Below are 13820 nucleotides of genomic sequence, written 5' to 3' on the forward strand. Positions count from 1 at the left end.
GTAGTCAGGAGGGCGCCAGGACCTGGCTGGCGACCCGGGGAGGCGCGGAGGTGAACCTTCCAGCCCCAGAGTGCGGAAGCCACGCTTCCCCGGCCAGGAAAAAGCGCCTCGTAGTCTCCAAGCGTCGCTAGGACAACGGGGGACAGGATCGGCGCTGATTGGCCGACGGCCGCGCGCGGCGCCTGCTGGGAGAAGGCGCCTCCGGCCCTGCTCGGGCCGTTTGAACTTGGCGGTCCTGATGCAGGCGGCCGGGCCATGGCGGGCCGGCTCTCCCGTTCCGTGCACCCGCTTCGTAGCCCGCTGCAGGCCGGGCCCCCGACCTTCCTCGAGCTTTGTCACCGACCTCATAGAGGACTCCCAGGGCCCAGGACTGGAGGAGGTGGTGGTGACCGAGTGCTTGTCGCCGCTGCCTCTGAGCTGCAGCAACTCCACCCTGTCCCTGTTGTCTCCCCTGGGCCACCAGAGCTTTCCGTTTGGCGAGGACGACAGTGAAGGGGAGGATGACGAGGCAGTGGACGAAGATGGCCGTGAGTCAGAGGCCAAGGTGGAGAGCCTGGAAGGAACGGAGTTACCGGGGCACTCCAGGTAAACTCAAGGCCCGGCCCCCACAGCCCTTGTCAAGACTCCTTAGAGATGGTGCTCAGAACCCTTTGCCGCCCATCCCCACCCCCACCGCCTGCTGTCTTCCAACTCAAAGGCTGCGAAGCACCTCCATCCTGGAGTGCTGGGCAAATTCAGAGGACCAGTTATTTCCCATGATTCTTCGTCCCTCTTCCTGAGACTGATGATTGCAGTCTCACTCTCCATGGAAACTTACTGTACACAGAAGCAAGCACACAAAACTTTGCTGCCAGGAGTCTTTAAAATCCTCCAAAAACCACATCGTTGACTCCAGAGCGCTTGTCAAAATGTGTAGTAGGTACGAGGTTGTAGTAAGTAGGTGCCTTTATACAAAGAGCTGAGTACAGTCGCCAGCCAGTAATGTTCGTACTCTGCAGGAACATTTAATGGAATGGTGAATGTTCATCAAGGGGGTTATTAACACCATCTTAATATTTTTATTTACATTGATTCATTCAGCAAACATTTACCGTTTTGTCACATATTAGTGTGGGTATAGGGGACCATAAACGAGATATACAAGGCTTCTGCTATCAAAATGAAAGCCCAAATCAATCATTTTACAAATAACAAAACTGTATCTGAATACAGAAAGTCTGACTTGGGCTGGAGAGAGAGCTCAGTGGTTAAGAGGGCTAACTGCTGGTACAGAGGACCCAGGTTCAGTTCCAAGTACCTCCTTCAGGTGTTTCACAATTACCTGTAACTTTAGTTCCAGAAGATCTGACACCATCTGTCCCCTGCTGGCACCTGCGCTTGCACTTGATGCACATAAACTCACACATACACATCTACTCACATAAATAAAAATAAACCTTTTAAAAGGGAATAGTCCGACAAGAAAGCTTGCTACTACAGAAAGGAATTTCAGTTTTAGGGAAAAGCTATAGACAGCACAATGGCATGACACATTCATCAGCCTGCAGTTCAGCAAACCTGAAATAGGAAGTCTGGATCAGTTTGCTAAAAGAGAAGGAAGCAATTCATGGGTGTCTTGCTCAGGAGTTTGAATTTTATGCTGAAGGTAAAGGACTCACTGAAGAACTTTGAGATGAGACAAGGATTCGTTTAAGGGGTGAACCTGGATACTGCTGTTAAGAGTGGTTTGAAAGAAAGAGGCGAGGCCATCTCTATTCAGAGCGATTGTAAGGTTGGAGAAGAGAAGGGCTTGAAGAGAAACGAAGACTCTAGAGATGACATAACAAGTGGCCATATGAATGTAGAATGTGGGAGCATGTGAAGTTAAAAAAAACGGGAATTTCTGGCCTTGGTAACTGCGTGGGGTGCTGGTACTCTTCACTGAGGGTTGCAAGAAGTGAACTTTTATTGGGTGGCTGAAGGGTGACTGCTCAAATGATTGAATTGATTTTGTACTGACTTTGATAGTCAGAGTAGTGGAAAGAAGTCTGGAACCCAAGGTAAAGGTCTGAGCTATATTACCAAGAAGGTGTGACGATACTTGGTTATATAGGACAAGATAAGGTCATTCTGCAAGACTGAGAAAGAAGGAAGTATATAACTAATACATCAACGATGTCTCATTCCTACCAGAATACAGATTCTATAAGGGTGTGAATAAATGAATAATAGCAGGAAAATGAGTAAACTGAATCTATGAGGTAGAAACAATTATGGAAAGCAGTTGGTAAGGCCATTGTTTGCTAGAAGAAACAATATAAAAGACACAAAGAACTAAGTCTATAATAAACGATTTTAGAAGTGAAGGAGATGGGTGTGGCAGAATGCCTGTCTAAGCATTAGATTTAATCATCTCTCTCTCTCTCTCTCTCTCTCTCTCTCTCTCTCTCTCTCTCTCTCTCTCTCTCTCTCTCTCTCACACACACACACACACACACACACACACACACACACACAATTTAAAAAGGAGGCTGTAGAGAAGGCTCAGTAGTTAAGAACACACATTGTTGTTACAAAGGATCTAACCTCAGTACCAGCGTCCGCAGCTGATGATCACAACTGCCTGTAACTCAGCTTTAAGGCATCCAACACACTCTTCTGACCTCTGTTGGCACTGTGTTCATGTGCACATACATGTACATACAGACACATACATACACATAACTAATAAGTTAACAAGAAAGACAGAACAGCCTCATCTCTGGAGCTGTTTGGACCTGAGCATTCTTTCACTGGAGTCTGGTTGTTAAGCTTTCTCTAAGTTTTGTGAGCTTTGTGCATCTAGCTAAGTCACTCAGCTCTTAGATTTCCTTGCCCAGAAGAGTTACAGAAGATGTCTATGGTGGGAATGGAGACTTACAGGAGAATGCCAGACAGGAGAGTTGTGGACACTCTAAGATAATTGGCAAAGGGAATCAACCATAGTATTAACTGTTGGGTGTAGTTCTTTGTAGCTCATGCTGCATACTTAGTATGCACCAGGCCCTGGGTTCAATTTGCAGCACCAAAACTTAGAGAAAACAGAAAAGCGTATAGTAATAGATAAGTGTCATTTTCTTTGTAACTTTGAATTTTAAAACAATTTCAAATTTACAAACAGTTGAAAGAGAATCTTAAAATTTTCTGTTTATCCCTTACCCAGAATATGGGATTGTTAACATGTTTGCTTTATATTTGCTCAGTGTGTATGCACATTATTTTTTCCCTTGTACTCTTTAAGGAGGGAAAGGGAAAAGGAAAAATGCCTAAATTGAGACAGATAGGTTGGGTTTGGGATACTCCTATGGCTTATTAAATAGTGTGGTTTAGAAATAAAGGCAGTTTGATGATAAACTACTTCAAAGATTGACCTTTATAATTTTAATAGGAGTTGTGAATAATTCATATGGATTTGTAAAATTTCAACTGTTAGAAATATCACATTTTGCTTTCATTGTACAGCTAAGTAATTGTGAGTGGAAAGAAGAGTTCTTGATAGTAAGTACTGCACTTTGTTCTCTTGTAGCTGTGAAGTTGAGTCACAGGATAAACAAGAACAGAAGCAGGTGCTATTACGGGAAAACAGCCTGACACCGTGGGAGATGTGGTTTGTTGGCAAAGAAAAAGAAGAGCGTGGCCGGCTACAACAGAAAGTTCTAGAGGTAAAACTAAACAATGATCTCGTCATTAAATCCTGAGTTCATAGATTGAGCTACTTTTATCAATTAAAATGTTAATGTTATTGTCCTTGAAATAATGTTTGTGCTTTTGCATGGCAGGGGTTACTATATCAGTTTTAATAAATCTTATTAAAAATAGTATTTTCTTGCCAGGCAGTGGTGGTACACTGTAGCTGGAGAGCTTCTCTCCAGGTCCCACCAAGCCCCTGCAGTCCCACAACCCACGTATAAAATAATCACTCAGATGCTTATATTACTTATAAACTGTATGGCCATGGCTGGCTTTTTGTTATCTAGTTCTTATATCTTAAATTAACCCATTTCTATTAATCTATAAGTTGCCATGTGACTCGTGGCTTCCTGGTACCTTACATTTTGCTTGTCATGGTGGCGGCTGGCAGGTCTCTCTGCCTCAGCCTTCCACTTCCCCCAATTCTCTTCTCTTTGTCCCACCTATACTTCCTGCCTGGCTACTGGCCAATCAGTGTTTTATTTATTACCCAATCAGAGCAACACACGTAACATACAGAACATCCCACAGCAGTACACATCTTTAGTCTTAGCACTTGGGAGGCAGATGCAGGGGCATCTCTGTGAGTTCGAGGTCAGCTTGGTCCACAAAGGGAGTTCTAGGACAGCCAGGACTGTTACACATAGAAACCCTGTCTGGAAAAAAAAAAAAAAGAAAGAAAGAAAGAAAGAAAGAAAGAAAGAAAGAAAGAAAGAAAGAAAGAAAGGAAGGAAGAAAATACTATTTTCTCCTTAGGAGAGGGTCTGAAAAACAAGCTTAAGCACCATTAAGAAATGAGCCCTTCTTACTTCAGCACCTGTAGATGACCAAGTCTGATATTATGGCATGTAGCATTCCGGGTTATCTTTTTTTTTTTTTGTTTTTTTTTTTTTTGTTTTTCGAGACAGGGTTTCTCTGTGTAGCTTTGCGCCTTTTCCTGGAACTCACTTGGTAGCCCAGGCTGGCCTCGAACTCACAGATATCCACCTGGCTCTGCCTCCCGAGTGCTGGGATTAAAGGCGTGCGCCACCACCGCCCGGCTCCGGGTTATCTTTTTGTACATAAAGAGTAGAGTAACTCATTGGTATCAGTAAAGGATGGGTTTCAAGTTCTTAGATGCACAGATCCTCAGCTATGAAGGCTCATTATATAAAACAGCACAACCCTTATAACCTATATACATCTTTTTCATACTTTAAGTCATCTCTAGATTGTTTATACTATTGAATATAATGTAAATACTGTGTTAGTAGTTGTTATGCTATATTATTTAGAAGATGATGTTAAAAAAAACCAAACCTGTCTATGAGAGAGATGATAACAATTTTCTGTCAATATTTTTGATCCATTCTTGGTTGTATTCATAAATAGCAACCAGTGATACAAAGGGCTATGTACTAATGTGTATAAACAGGCACATTCAATGGAACCTTAGCATATGAACGTTTAACTAATATAAATTTAACTGTATAATGAGTAAAAATCTGAAGAAATGACAGAGAAGCTGAAACAGAGACAACTACCCATCGCCCCCCCGAAAAGCACATCCTAAAGCGAGTGTGTGCTGGGACCTGCTGGCTTCTCAAGGTGTTTCATGTTTCTCTGCTCTCAGTATTGCTCATGGACATTTTTTTCTGTGAGTGAATCTCTTTTTGAACTCTGTCCAAACTCAAAAAACAAATTAGTTTAGATTTGTATAATTTTACATTCCCCAAACTCATTATCCAACCTTTCTATCTTTATCTTTGAAGACAGGGTCTCACTATGTAGCCCTTGATGTCCTGGAAATCAGTATGTAGACAGGCTGTCCTCATACTCACAGAGATCCACCTGCCTCTGCTTCCTGAGCGCTGGAATTAAAGGCGTGCATGTCCATGCCCACCCAACCTTTCTATCTTAATTCTTCATATCTAAACATAGAAGGCAAAGAATATTAAAGGGTACTTCTTATTTTTAAGGAAATAGAATCAAACTCTTTTATAACATGCATTTTCTGCCTGTTACATATTAATATAGTTCCATATCATTGAAAACACTTCATTGTTCTGAAATTTTAACTAAGGCCTTGAACATGCTAGGCAAGTGCTCTTACCTTTCATTACATTCCCAGTCCTTACTTCATATTTTTAGTATCATTTTAAAGTGGTTTCCTAATAATATGTATAGAATGCACTAAATATGTGTCAAAATTTATTCACAGTGTGGAGATTTTATTTTCATCTGTTAGTAAACATGTTAATATAAAATTATGTAAACTAAACCCTTTATAGTATTAAAATAATTCCTTATCAGTTTTAAAACTAATTATTTCTATGTTAAATTTCTAACTAGGTAGAGAGTCACAAGTCAGGAGGTTTGGCATAAGTCAAATGGTTATAGGTACCAATCCATTTGGCTGATTCCTATTACATGTTACTCTGTATTCTAGAATGTAAATCTGTTCCTGGAAATGTACTCTGTGAGGGAAGCTGTGGTGATGTTTTATTTGTGCTGAAATGTGGTGATATTTTATTTGTATGCTAATAAATAAAGCTTGCCTGGAGATCAGAGGGAAAAGGCCAGCCATTTTAAATAAACAAAGAAGTCAGGCAGCACACGTCCTTAATCCCTTAGCAGGCAGGATCTCTGTATGGTCAAGGCCACACTAGGGAACAGAGCCAAGCTTATACAGAGCTTGAAGTTTCTTAAATTAGAGCAAAGTAGAAAGAAAATCTGGCCTGTGGAGTCATATAGAACAAGGCTGAATATTTTTTCTTTTTACATCCCAACTGCAGCTGTAACTGCCCCCTCCCCGCCATAGACTCTTCCTCCTTTTCTCTTCAGAAAAGGGCAGGCCTCCCACGTATATTAACCAGCCATGGCATATCAAGTTGCATTGAAACTGTGCCCCTTCTCTCCTGTTAAGGTTGGATGAGGCAATCCAGTAGGAGGAAGTGTAGCTGGAGTTTTTCTGTGTCCACCTGGCTCCTGCAGCTGCTCAGACCCAAGTAAACACACAGAGACTTATATTACTTATAAACTGTATGGCTGTGGCAGGCTTCTTGCTATCTACTTCTATCTTAAATTAACCCATTTCTATTCATCTATAAGTTGCCACGTGGCTCGTGGCTTACCGGTACTTTACATCTTGCTTTTCATGGTGGCGGCGGCAGCTGGCAGCATCTCCTCACTCAGCCTTCCACTTCCCAGAATTCTCTTCTCTGCTTATCCCACCTATACTATACTTCCTGCCTGTCTATTGGCCAATCCGCACTTTATTTATCAATCAATCAGAGCAACACATTCACAGCATACAGAAAGACATCCCTAGCACTTCCCCTTTTCTTTTTTTCGAAAAGGAAGGTTTTTAAGTTTAACATAGTAAAATTACATATAACAAAACAATTATCAAGCAAGAATTATAGTTACAATATCTAGTCTATTTATATTTGGCAAAATCAAAGAAAATATCCTATCTATCTTATATTTGTGAGTCTAAAGTTTGATATCTATCTTATCTCTTATCATAACTAAAGAAAATTATAACTATCTAGTCTTCAACTACATCAAAGACCTCAGAAGGATATAATACTACCTGAGAAATGGGAAAAGGACACAAGCAACTTTGCGAGAGTAGACAGAGACAGCTGGCAGCCTGGACAGTCATCCAAAGTTCCTCTGTAAAGTTGGGGCATCTGTCTTCAGCCCACAGGCCTAGATAGAGTCTGTCAGTCACTTCTCTCTGTGTCCTATAGAATATTTGGCAGTTTCCTCTGCAAAGCAGGAACTGAAGGACCATTTTGCCAAGCAAAGTTTAGTGGTCACCTTCCTATGGGTCCTGCATGTCCAGTAGATCAATCAGTCCAGGCAAGAGCAGTTTCTTGCCCAATTGTCTATTTTTGCCAAGAAGAAGATAAACTCCATATAGAGTGTCTTCGATGCCCATCCTCCTCTCTGAAGTAAATTGGTGCTGCCAGGAGCAGACATGTCTCACTGACCAGAAAGTCTAAATTTTTTTTTCTTTTTTCTTTTTTGTTGTTTGTTGTTTTTTTTTCACTTTTTTTTAAATTTATTTTCCTATTATCAGCTTGATACAGTATAAATTCTTATCCTAATTGTGAAATGTTACATTGAGGCTTGCCCAGTAATTGAGTAAAACCAAAACTTATTATAAGCCACAGTCATCCTTGGGTCCCCCTTGCTATATAGCCTCCCTGGTTCTGTGGGTTGCAGTTTGATTGTTCTTTGCTTTATATCTAGAATCTACTTATGAGTGAGTACATACCATGTTTGTCCTTCTGGGTTTGGGTTACCTCACTCAGGATGATTTTTTCTAGTTCCATCCATTTGCCTGCAAATTTCATGCTGTCATTGTTTTTCTCTGCTGAGTAGTACTCCATTGTGTATATATACCACATTTTCTTAATCCATTCTTCAGTTGACAGGCATCTAGGTTGTTTCCAGGTTATGGCTATTACAAATAATGCTGCTATGAACATAGTTGAACATGTATCTTTGTGGTATGATTGAGCATTTCTTGGGTATATGCCCAAGAGTGGTATGGCTAGGTCTTGAGGTAGATCAATTCCTAATTTTCTGAGAAACCACCATAATGATTTCCACAATAGTTGTACAAGTGTGCATTTCCACCAACAGTGGAGGAGTGTTCCCTTTGCTCCGCATCCTCTAGACCCAGGATAGCTAAAAGAATCATGTATAATAAAGCAACCTCTGGAGGCATCACTATCCCTAACATCAAACTCTACTATAGAGCTGTAGTAATAAAAACAGCTTGGTACTGGTACAAAAACCGACATACAGACCAATGGAATCGAATTGAAGACCCTGACATTAATCCATGCACATATGAATGCTTGATTTTTGACAAAGAAGCCAAAACTATACAATGGAAAAAAGAAAGTATTTTCAACAAATGGTGCTGGCATAACTGGATGTCAATATGTAAAAGATTACAAATAGATCCATATCTGCCACCATGCACAAAACTCAAATCCAAGTGGGTCAAAGACCTCAACATAAATCCAGTTACCCTAAACTTAATAGAAGAGAAAGTAGGAAGTACTCTTGAACGCATTGGCATATGAGATCACTTCCTAAATATAACACCAACAGCACAGACACTGAGCACAACAATTAATAAATGGGACCTCTTGAAACTGAAAGTCTAAATGTTTAAAACATTTTAAATGCCATATTCTGTAGGTCTTTGAAGTGTTTGAAGATTACATACCTAATTGAATTATATCTATGTATACCTAGAAAACTTAACATGACTATAAGTTTGACTGTCATAGAAGACTAATTATTAATTTGTATTTTCAAATTATCCATTACAATCTAAATGGGTTACATAAATATAATACCTCAAATGAGAGTAGAAATATATATACAGTATAACAAAATTAAGTTTAAACTTGTATCAATAAACTAAAATCCATAACAATATAAATATTTTAAAATGAGTTGTTACTATTTATCCTATCTTATCTATCTCCCCTTTTCTTCTTTAGAAAGAGATTACATTTATATCAACCTGCTTTAAATAAAAATATTGATTTTGCTCTGTCCCACACCAGGGGGCTCTTCTGATATGGGACAGAAAAATCTCTCAACCTTTTATTTTAGCAATATGCTTGGGTTTAGAGAAGGAGTGAGCCAGTTTCATCTCCAAAGCCAGCTTGGTATATTTGGGAATTTGGGAGTAGCTTCTCATACTACTTCCTGCTGGATGAGGGTGCTGTATTCGTATGGGGACACAAAGAAAATGTTAGGATTATGGGATAGTCTGTGAGGCTGTATTATTAGAGCCAGGTGCCTTGAAACTATTCTGGATATTGGATCATCTGGTCCATGTTGTCATCGGAGAACTTTCAGGGGGTCTTGGCTGGTCAAACCTGATGTATCTTAATCTGGAACAAATACATAGCCTCTTGCTTTCTGTGGAAACAAAAGCAGAGCCTCCTTTCCAAAGTAACATATCCTTAAATCCAAATTTTGAAGTCAAGGTACCTTTAAAATATACATATTGGTTTAACTGAGCAGTCTTTACAATCAAATGTCTTTCTGCAGTTAAAAATATCAAAGACAGCACAATCCGGGTTCTCTGTGTGATATCCATCTTTAAGTGGCTTATTTTTTATATTACTTTTACTATTTTTAAAATCATTTCTTTATATAACTGTATATATTTCTTTTTGTCTCTCTTGCAAGCTTACATACACTTTTACACACATTGTAAACTATTCCATCTGAATCTGTCTTATTGTGAACCTCTTGCTTTAAATTGTAGCATTTCTAGGACTGAAAAGGCAGCTATGGCTGCTGGCTCCACCCACCTCAGCTTTCCAATATGGCAGAACTATGTTTACCACCAGCTTTGGAGGAAGGATGCTCACCACAGGACTCTGGGGGGCAGTGGGTCTATGGCTTTATCAAAGTAGCCCAGAATCCTTTTTTCTTTTTTTCTTTTTTTTTTTTTTTAACTAGCAAGAACTATATCCACCATGTACCATAGTGCGCAGCTTGGAGACACCTCTGTGTAACATGACATAGGTCAAACCCTCACTCCACGAACATGCCATAGAGTAGCTCAAGCCCGCAGGCTGCCACTAACTTGAGAGAGACAACTAGGAAGCTGTTTTTAGCTCCGTTTTTAGAATCTTCTTTCTCAGGTTTTAGGAGAAACCTTACCTCCACGTTCTGGCACCATTTGTAGCTGGAGTTTTTCTCCAGTTCCATTTGGGCCCGCAGCCACTCAGACCCAAGTAAACACACAGAGACTTATATTACTTATAAACTGTATGGCTGTGGCAGGCTTCTTGCTATCTAGTTCTTACATCTTAAATTAACCCATTTCTGTAAATCTATACCTTGCCACATGGCTTGTGGCTTACCGGTATCTTTACATCTTATTTCTCATAGCAGTGGTGGCTGGCAGCGTCTCCTGACTCAGCCTTCCTCTTCCCAGAATTCTCCTCTCTCTTTGTCCTGTCTATACTTCCTGCCTGGCTACTGGCCAATCAGTGTTTGATTTATCAATCATCAGAGCAACACATTCATAGCATACAGAATGACATCCCCAGCAAGGAAGGGTTCCCTAAAGCAGGCAACAGAGTCAGAGATAGCCCCTGTTCCCACTGTCAGAAGTGTCACAAGAGGACCAAGCTACACAACTGTAACATATGTACAGAGGGCCTAGGTCAGCCCCATGCAGGCTCCTGGTTGTCAGTTCAGTCTCTGTGAGCCCTTGTGAGCCCAGGTGATTCAGTGGGTTTTCTTGTGGTGTCTTTGACCCCTCTGGCTCCTACAGTCCTTCCTCTCTTTTTTTTTTAGCAGGATTCCCTGAGCAGCAGCTTCACCTAATTTTTGGCTGTAGGTCTTGGTATCTATTTCCATTAGTTGCTGAGTGAAGAAGCTTTTGATGACAGTTGGGCTAGGCATCCATCTACAAGTATAGCAGAATATCATTAGGAATCATTTCATTGACTTTTTTTTCCCCATTCATGTTTGGTTCTATCCTAGGTCTCTAACCTTCCAGCCTCTGGGTCCTGGACCTCCAGGCAGTATAAGAGGTGGGCTCCCTCCCATGGTATAGTTCTCAAGCTGGACCAGTCATTGGTTGGCCACTCCCACAATTTCTATACCACCTTTATCCTAGCACATCTTGTAGGCAGGACAAATTTTAGGTCAAAAGTTTTGTGGCTGGGTTGATGTCCCAATCCCTCCCCTGGAAATCTTGCCTGATAAGGCTGAAATTTTAACTTGGTAAAGTTGTTTACATTCCCTTGCTTTTGGGTTCTTCATCTACAAATCAGACATTAGCAATAGAGGAGTAGTTAATAGCACACATTTGAGCCATACTTTCTCCATTCCAAACAGACTTTGAGCGTAGTCTTCTGTGTTTCAGTGAAAGGGGGAGAACAAACTGTTGGAATATGGCCGAGTGTATAGAAAACACTCAATTCAGGTTAGCTGTTATTGAGTATGAAAGACAATAATTACTATGAAAAGTTGTTTTGAGAACAAATTAAAGTAGTATGAAGTCCACACCACAATGGTTAAGCATACAGCAGGGTATAATTATCTATAAGGATTAAATCCTTTTCATGTTTTGAATTATTTGGCATTTCTTGTGCTACCTTATTATGTAATTCTGACATGTCTAAGGTATTTTTGTCTGAATGTTATGTACCAGTCATGCCAGGGATATCACCATGTAGGCTGACCCTACTAAAGCTAAAAATCAGGAAACTAGAGAGAAGTAACTTGGTTGAGTTTTCAATCAGTGGAAAAGTTAGGACTGGAATTGATTACCAATATAAGTGCCTTTTCCCATAATATCAAGATTTTATTTTAAAAATAAATGAGTCAGGCTTAATATTTACTTATTATTTTGACAGTTTGGAGTCAGTGTATTTTTTATATCCCAGGATGTCCTCGAATTTGCTAGTCATCCTGGCTGACCCCAAACTCAATGTTCTTCCTTCCTCACCTCTCAAATGTTGGGATTTTGTTTAGTAGACTACCACAGTTAGCTTAACCATTTAATTACTTAATTAGTGCATGCTTGTGCAAAGTTACAGATTGTGTAATGAGATTTTTGTTTGAGTATATAATGTACTTTAATCATATCTACCCCTGATACCCTAGTCTATCCCTTCTCCTCTCTCTAGTCCTCTTTTCTCCATATTCTGGCATTATTGTTTTTTTTTTTTTTGTTTTTTTTTTTTTAATTTAAAGGAAATTTTATGTGGTAAGTTGGACCATTAAAGAAATTAGCGCCGGGCGGTGGTGGCGCACGCCTTTAATCCCAGCACTCGGGAGGCAGAGCCAGGCGGATCTCTGTGAGTTCGAGGCCAGCCTGGTCTCCAAAGCGAGTTCCAGGAGAGGCGCAAAGCTACACAGAGAAACCCTGTCTCGAAAAAACCAAAAAAAAAAAAAAAAAAAAAAAAAAAAAAAAAAGAAATTAGCCTCATTCATAAGTGTCTTGAGTCCATCAACAGACATAATCATTTCAGACATTTTTGTTAGAATTATAATTGTTTTAACTCATCCAAATTATCCATTTACAAATTTTAAACATTTATAATTATTTTTGAACATCAATATTATAAAAGCCAGCATATTGGACTTTGTAGATTATTTGTATTTTATTTACATTTTTATTACTTTGAAAAATTCTTTAGCTAGCTGCCTAAATTTCTCTATGGTCTCTTTTAAGGTTTATTTTTATTACTTCATGTGCATGCACATGCACACTCACATGTGTGTGTCTATGTGCCCATGAATGCAGATGCCTGTGGAGTCCAGAAGAAGGCACTAGACCCCCTGGATCTGCAGTTACAGGTGGTTGTGCTCCACCTGATGTGGGTGCTAGGAACTTGAACTGGATTCTCTGCAAGAACATGCTTCTAACAACTGAGCCATCTCTCTAGCTTCATTCTCTCTATAGTCTTTGGTTCCATTAATTAGCTTTATACATTAATGTGTTCAAAACTGTAAAATACCTTTTTTAGTAAACCAGATAGTTTTTCTCCCCCCACCACCACATTAACTTTTGTCATTTAATTAATTAGCTTTGGATAAAGCAATCAGATGGGATATAGAGTGGTCAAAGCTATTTTGTATTGTTTTTAACTGTTACCTTCGGTGGCTAAAACTTTTTTGTAGGTAGTCACAATATATTGAAATACAAATGCATGTTGATTTTATTTTTACCATAAAGTGTGTACTCTATGGGAAAATAACTATATCCTGTTGAAATTCAGTGGTACCCTAGAAGACTATGTTGGGCTTTTGAGAGAACACTCCTGTCCTGGAAGAGGCCTACATTGGTGATAAACAAGTCAAGGCCAATTTTGGGAGAGATTCTTGTGTCTAGGATATGATGTGTATTTTGGATGGGCAAAATATTAAAACATATTCTCTGGAATTAGATCACTATGTAGGTCAGTGGTAGCATTTTCTAGGTACTACAGGGTCTTCTTTAGCCCTTACACTAACTGAAAATTGACAACTATAAAACAGGATATAAGGTCTGAGTAACGCCCTCTGCAATTGTTCACTATTTAAAGAACCTTTAGAAGGATATAAGTCCAATCATCATACCTGGC

At 39.9% G+C, this 13820-nt stretch overlaps 1 protein-coding gene and 1 long non-coding RNA gene across 3 annotated transcripts in view; one reads left to right on the forward strand and one right to left on the reverse strand.

Moving 5' to 3' along the window:
* Positions 1 to 183: 183 nt before the first annotated feature.
* Ccdc34 (coiled-coil domain containing 34) overlaps positions 184 to 13820 on the forward strand; it is a 32684-nt gene continuing 19047 nt past the window's right edge. Inside the window, exons 1-2 of one of the 2 annotated variants that reach the window (XM_059261074.1) lie at positions 184 to 585; positions 3545 to 3680. In XM_059261074.1, the coding sequence (XP_059117057.1) occupies positions 239 to 585; positions 3545 to 3680 (483 nt within the window). In that variant the 5' untranslated portion in view covers positions 184 to 238. Of the gene's footprint in view, positions 586 to 822; positions 920 to 3544; positions 3681 to 13820 lie in introns of those variants that run through there. The other variant, XM_059261075.1, reaches the window with a different exon arrangement.
* On the reverse strand, positions 221 to 1799 carry LOC131909441 (uncharacterized). The gene is made up of 3 exons (XR_009378849.1): positions 1659 to 1799; positions 818 to 992; positions 221 to 553 (listed from the first exon to the last, which is right to left on the reverse strand). It is a non-coding gene; the product is annotated as an uncharacterized LOC131909441 (long non-coding RNA).

This window comes from Peromyscus eremicus, chromosome 4 (assembly GCF_949786415.1).
Source record: "Peromyscus eremicus chromosome 4, PerEre_H2_v1, whole genome shotgun sequence".
NCBI classification, from domain to species: domain Eukaryota; kingdom Metazoa; phylum Chordata; class Mammalia; order Rodentia; family Cricetidae; genus Peromyscus; species Peromyscus eremicus.